Here is a 7,116-nt window from a genome sequence, read left to right as displayed (position 1 = left end):
GCCCCTCCCGGTCCCAGAATCCGGCAACGGAGAACAACCCGCCAGGTAGGAAACGGCTACGGGGAAAATCTTCGCTTCTTCGTTCCTGCAGGATCTGTACAGGCAGTCCATACAACAGTCCGTTTAGTGACCAAGTTACTAGCTTATCAGCCGCAGTAATTCACTGAACAACTGTGTCAAGGAAGGTCGTAAAACGGGGCAAAACTGACTTAACATATGTCTCGCTTAACAACAGAGATTTTGGGCTCTGTTGCGGTCGTATATTGAGGACTACCTGCCTTTTCTTCCCTGTAGTGGAGTAACTTGCTAAATGGTTGCTTCCCACGTGGTGGCTGCGTTTGTGTATGTGAGGCATTGGAAGCACAGGGCAGGTTGCGGGCACCCTGGTCACGCGACCGTGTTACGGGTAAGTCCTCAACTTGCGATCACGGTTGAGCCCCAAAGTTTCATTTGCCAAGCGAGTCAGTTGTTAAGTGAATTTGGGGGCTAAATTTCCCTTAAAGCCGTCTCATTGTGCAACAGAAATGGCAACACAGTTGGGCTCAAGGCTGTCGTAAGTCGAGGACTATACCTGTACTACGATAACCGGGCCTGATTATAAACAGATCAGGCGGCTGAAAAGAACGAGGACCCGGCTGAGGATTTTGTTCTCAAAATTCAGATTTCATGCCCGACTCGTTGGTATGTCAGATACGCACAAACACGAGCATCCTCTTTTCCAACATTCGAGCTTGGTGGGATGCAGGGCAGTTGCCAGAAAGTGCCTTTTGTCACTTTTGTTGCAATTGTGGGTGTTAGTGCAGGTAAGTAAGGCTCCCCAGTTGTGATTCTATGGAAAACTCTTGTTGTGGTGCTGCCACCTCTTCTGTCTGCAGTCACACAAGATGTTGTAAATGGCTTTCTCATCAGAACAGGGAGGGAGACTCCCCCCCCAGAAATCCTTACGTGGAGTTTTTGTAAAGCCTTCGGTTTGTGTCGTCTGGATGGGAAAATTCCGGTTGTCTTTATTCGCGACCAGGATGGCATAAATCCATCAAAAGGTTGAATTTAGGACTTCCCTTATCATTCCGATTTTGTTCTCCTCACGTATATTGGTCCCATTTACCAGTTGAACTGAATGTAAATAATAAGTAAAAATAAATCTATAAAAAGAAAGTGTACAGAGAAGGGGAACAAAGATGATTGGGGGACTGGAGGTTAAAACATATGAAAAATGGTTGCAGGAATTGGGTAGGTCTAGTTTAATGAAGAGAAGGGCGAGCGGGGACATGATAGCAGCCTTCCAGTATCTCAGGGGCTGCCCCAAAGAAGAGGGAGTCAAGCTCTTCTCCAGAGCGCCTGAAGGCAGGACGAGAAGCAACGGATGGAAACTCGTCAAGGAAAGAAGCAGCCAGAAACTAAGGAGGAACTTCCTGACAATTGGAACAATCAACCAGTGGAACAACCTGCCTCCAGAGGTTGTGGGTGCTCCATCACTGGAGGCTTTCAATGAATACATTTTACAGAATGTATTTATGGATTTTTCAAACAAGTTGGTTCAAGTCAAAGAGCTAGATTAGGCTACTTCACTGTTTCTCAAACTCGGCAACTTTAAGATGGGTGGATTTCAACTCCCAGTCATTTGTCTTAAATCAGGGGTCTTCAAGCTTGGCCCTTTTATGACTTGTGGACTTCAACTCCCAGAATTCCGTGCCTGGCTGAGGAATTCTGGGAGTTGAAGTCCACAAGTAATAAAAGGGCCAAGTTTGAAGACCCCTGTCTTAAATGGTGTAGGGTCTCCTGCTTGAGCACGGGGTTGGACTAGAAGACCTCCAAGGTCCCAACTCTGTTATTCTGTTAAAATGTCTTTCCTTTTGTTTTGTTTCTTTTAAACCTCAGGCATTCGACCTCCGATCATGAACGGCCCCATGCACCCACGTCCCCTCGTTGCACTGCTTGATGGCCGGGACTGCACGGTGGAAATGCCAATCCTGAAGGACGTGGCCACCGTGGCGTTTTGTGATGCTCAGTCCACCCAGGAGATTCACGAAAAGGTAAATCTGGAAATGGCAAATGTCTGTGAACCTGGGGGCAAGGGACTTGTTTTTACTAACCTGAGGATTCGGTTTTTCTGACACCGAGGAGGCCCTGAGACAAAACACAAGGATTGTGTGATTTGCCATGCCGGAATAGAAGGCAGGGGTCTACTCCAGAGTAATTTGGTTCCTTATAAACTTCCACTATCTGCTCTGGGAAAACAGACTGTTTTGAGGATGGCTATCATCTTCCCTGGATAATGAGTTTGTTCTGTCTGGGAAAAATAATCCCTAATTATAAATTGTAATTTGGAAGTGTCCTTTGTGTGACAGAGCACTTTTGACTATTCCAGCTCGATTGGGCTGTAGAGTAGTCCTTGTTTAGTGACAGTTCAAAGTTGCAGTGGTGCTGAAAAGAGTGACTTATGACCATTTGTCACACTTACGACTGTTGCAGCATCCCCCACAGGTCACGTGATCAAAATTCAGAGGCTCAGCAACTGGCATGGACGTACGACGGTTGCAGCATCCTGGGGTCACGTGGTCCCCTTTTGCGGCCTTGTGACAAGCAAACTCAATGAGGGGGGAGCCAGATTCACTTAACGACCGGGTTACCCACTTAACAACTTCAGTGATTCCCTTAACCAATGTAGCACTAAGGGTCGTAAAACGGGGCAAAACTGACTTAACAGCTGTCGCGCTTCGCTAGGTCAATTTTGGGCTTCATTGAGGACTAAACTGCAACCGAAGAAGCCCAGTTGGTCAACAGAAATTGGAATCTTAGCTGGTTTCATAGCAATGAGCAAAAAGCTTCAGAAAAGAGGTTTAATAAATGCAGATCTTCAACGTTGGGCCTTTCCCAATATTGCCTCTATATCACTTATGCTCACTTTTTCCTTCCTCTTCCACTTCGTCGTGTCCGATTCTCAGAAAGTGCCTGGACAACTCGCCACACTTTTTTTTAGCTGGGTTTTCCAGAAGTGGTGTGTCACGGCCTCCTTCCCAGTTAATAATTTATGGGATATTAACCGAGGCAGCTCTTGTAGAAATTACTCAGGCAGTACAATGCATTTGCGTGATATAATGCAGCTACCAGCAGCAGCCTGTAAATTATCTTTGCTAACAAAGTGAGATGTCCATCAGATTTGAAAAAGGGTTGTGATGAATTGTCCTTGTGTAGGTGTGTGTGTCTGGTAAATATGTTTTTTGAAGCCAGGAGCTTGTGGAATACATTTTTGTTGTTAGTTGCGAAGTCGTGTCCGACCCATCGCGACCCTATGGACAATGTTCCTCCAGGCTTTCCTGTCCTCTACCATCTTCTGGAGTCCATTTAAGCTCACGCCTACTGCTTCAGTGACTCCATCCAGCCACCTCCTTCTCTGTCGTCCCCTTCTTCTATTGCCCTCAATCTTTCCCAGCATTAGGCTCTTCTCCAGTGAGTCCTTCCTCCTCATTAGGTGGCCAAAGTATTTGAGTTTTAGCTTCAGGATCTGGCCTTCTAAAGAGCAGTCAGGGTTGATCTCCTCTAGGACTGACCGGTTTGATCGCCTTGCAGTCCAAGGGACTCGCAGGAGTCTTCTCCAGCACCAGAGTTCAAAGGCCTCAATTCTTTTGCGCTCAGCCTTTCTTATGGTCCAACTTTCACTGCCATACATTGCAACTGGGAAGACCATAGCCTTGACTATGGATTTTTCAAAGGAGTCGGTTCAAGTCAAAGAGCTAGATGAGGCTACTTCAGTGTTTCTCAAAGTCGACAACTTTAAGATGGGTGGACTTCAACTCCCAGAATCCCCCCAGCCAGCTATGCTGGGATTCTGGGAGTTGAGGTCCACTCATCTTAAAGTTGTCAAAATTGGGAAACATTGGGACTATTCAGTTGCAGATCCTTCCCCAGGCTGACAACAGCTACTGTGAAGTCTCCTAAGAAACACGCATTTTCTTTCCACAGAAATTAATATCATTTTTGTAAACTGTTCGTAGCTGACCTTTTTGGAGAAATGTCAAGCTTATTTCCCCTAACAAATAGAAGTGTGCTTCTGAGGAGTCGGAAGTATTTTGTAGCACCACTTTAATTGAGACTCCCTCTCGTCAAAAGATGTTAAGATATTTTCAGTCTGAATCAAAGGTCACTCGAGTTCATCTGTGATATTTTGAAGGTCTCATTTTTGTTCAAAAGAGCATCCCACTCCAGCTTTGTCGTGGTGGGTACGATGGGAAGTGTTCACCTCTCTCATCTTGTTTGGATTGAGGCATATTCAGGCAAATTCTGTTCCCAGGTTTCGATCAGTCCCTGTAGAAAAATGATAACTTAAGATCATTTCAAGAGCTGTGCCAATCTCATTGGCAGTCCAAATTTTGAGCTGTATGTTGAGAAAAATCGAGACAAACAAGCTGTGTTGCCCCCAGAGTTTGTGGCTGCTCCATCACTGGAGGCTTTCAAGAGGAGATTGGACAGCCGTTTGTCTGAAATGCTATAGGGTCTCCTGCCTGAGCAGGGGGTTGGACTAGAAGACCTCCAAGGTCCCTTCCAACTCTTACTCTACGATTCTATTCTCCAAAGCACCTGAGGGCATGTGGCCAAGTCAGTGGGGAAGCTGGATTCCACTTAAGAACGGTGGCAAGAAAAGTCGTAAAGTGGGGCAAAACACACTTAACTAATGTCTCACCTAGCAACATAACTTTGGCTCTCAATTGTCATAAGTCGAGGCCTGCCTGCCTGCCTGTCCATCCGTCCATCCATCCATCCATCTCAATCTCTGTCTATATAACAATCATTTGTCTGTCTGTCTGTCTGTCTATCTATCTATCTATCTATCATTTATCTGTCTGTCTATATTTATGTCTATATATCTATATATTTATATCTATCAATATATATATATATATATATATATATATATATATATATATATATATATATATATATCATCTGTCATCTATATATGTATCATCTCCATCATCATCTATATGTATATCTCTATCATCTATATCTATATCTATATCTATATCTATATCTATATCTATATCTATATCTATATCTATATCTATATCTATATATCTATATCTATCTATCTATCTATCTATCTATCTATCTATCTATATATATATATATATATTTGTTTTCGTAGATTCTCGCGGATGTCTGTATGTATAGATCTAGAGTCTCGGGTTTCTTCCCGCGTTCCTTTCATCTTCAGAAAGTTGTGGCGACGTTTCGACCCCCACCCAATCAGAAAGCAGCCACGCCTCCTCCCAGTCAGAACACAGCCCCACCGGCAGTTGGAAAGAAAGGAACAGCCAGACCACGCATTGCTCCTGGTAGCAGCAGGAGAAACACTCCGGCCTGATGATGACGGATGGGATTTCGTCGAAACGTCGCCACAACTTTCTGAAGATGAAAGGAACGCGGGAAGAAACCCGAGACTCTAGATCTACATATATATATATATATATATATATATATATATATATATATATATATATATATATATATATATATAATCTATCAATCATCTATATATTTATCTATAAATATCTATCATCTATATATCTCTATCATCTCTATCTCTATCATCTATATATTTATCTATATCTCTATCATCAATCATGTATGTATGTGTGTATCTACACACACACACGCACCTAAAATTTTGCATTTTGTCAGAAACACGGTGGGTCCTCTTCCAGCACAATATTTTAAAGCTTGATATGGAAATTTACTTTCTTTTTTGGCAAGCTGTAACTGTTTTGCTGCCGAAAGTAGATTTTTTTTTAAAGGCAGTTCAGTTTCTGCCTTATGAAATGGGAACATTAGCAAAAGAAGCGCAGGAGTCGCTTCCCGTGAGCAAATTCCCACCCTGGGAAGCCCAGAGGAACAGTCCCTCCCTGCTGGTCGCTGGCATTTATATCCATCCCCAAAGCCAATCCAAATGCACTGCAGCACCCAGAACAAAGGACTCTCGGTGAGTCACGCGTACAACGTTGCTCAGCAAAACACAACTTTTCTCGTTACGCTGCAGGAAGAGGAGAACAGCAGAAAACGGTCCAACCAGCCAATTCAGACAGGCCTTCGCAACACAATGGCACTGTGAAGTGCCTGAACAGTGCACAAGGGCGTGAACAGAGCACACATGCACACCTAAGGTCAACAGTCAGACGGGTGGGATGCTTTGCATTTTTAAATGCGTTCTAAATTCTCTGCGGACAGAAAGATATGTGACAAGGCCAGCATAATGGCAAAGCCCCCTGCCCAAAATAAGCAGGCCAAGCAGCCCATTACTCTTTTCTCTCTTTCAAATGCATCGTTGTAGTTGGAAATGAGAAGAGTCCATGTTCAGACAGCCAAAAAAGCCGACAAAGGCTGTCATCATGGAAGGTTTCTAGAAATTGTGCAGGGGCTGCTCCTGATTTAATGGACCCTTTGGGCAGAAGTGGGGAGGGGGTCCGTTAAAAGAGAATGTCTGTTAAACGCAAATGGGATTTGACTCTTGTGTATCCTTACTTCTTTTATGCCAAAAATAGGAAATGATATTTTGCACAAGGATATTCTATGCAAGCTGTAAAGGAGCAAATGTGCGAACGCTGGATGGCTTGCTAAGCATAAGGATGCTTGTCACGAGGATGCTTTTTCAAGAGGCAACTGCACTTTCTCGTTTTTCCTTTGAAGACGTTTCGCTTCCCATCCAAGAAGCTTCCTCAGCTTTGACTGGATGGTGCAGAGTGGAAGGATTTATACTCCTTGCAGACAGCTGGTCATTTGCCTTCTTTTAGAGGGTCGTTGAGGCCACTTGGAGGTTTGTCTGTGTCCTGAGGGTCACCCGAGTCATTGAGAAGTGGGAGCTGTGCTTTATGCAGAAGTACAAATCCTTCCATCCTCCACCATCCTGTCAGAGCTGAGGAAGCTTCTTGGATGAGAAGCGAAACGTCTTCAAAATACCCCCAAGCAACTCTAGTAGGCTCCTGAAAAAAGCACCTGTGGGCCAGCTATGGCCTGGATGACTGAGAAGCTCTGTAGACATAAATAAGCTCACACATAATTATGAGTGCTTTTGCACAGGAACATGTAATGTATTCCTTTCCCCCTTTCCTGGACTGGGAGGTC

General features: G+C 44.2%; 1 protein-coding gene across 2 annotated transcripts in view; it reads left to right on the top strand.

Moving 5' to 3' along the window:
• Positions 1 to 7,116, top strand: part of CTBP1 (C-terminal binding protein 1) — a 57,995-nt gene that overhangs the window by 25,700 nt on the left and 25,179 nt on the right. For both annotated transcript variants that reach the window (XM_081328010.1, XM_081328009.1), the window contains exon 2: positions 1,879 to 2,033. In XM_081328010.1, coding sequence (XP_081184136.1) covers positions 1,879 to 2,033 — 155 coding nt within the window. The remainder of the gene's footprint in view (positions 1 to 1,878; positions 2,034 to 7,116) is intronic.

The sequence above is a fragment of the Vipera berus genome (genome assembly GCF_964194415.1).
Source record: "Vipera berus genome assembly, chromosome: 4".
NCBI classification, from domain to species: domain Eukaryota; kingdom Metazoa; phylum Chordata; class Lepidosauria; order Squamata; family Viperidae; genus Vipera; species Vipera berus.
This window is presented reverse-complemented; position numbering and strand designations above follow the sequence as displayed.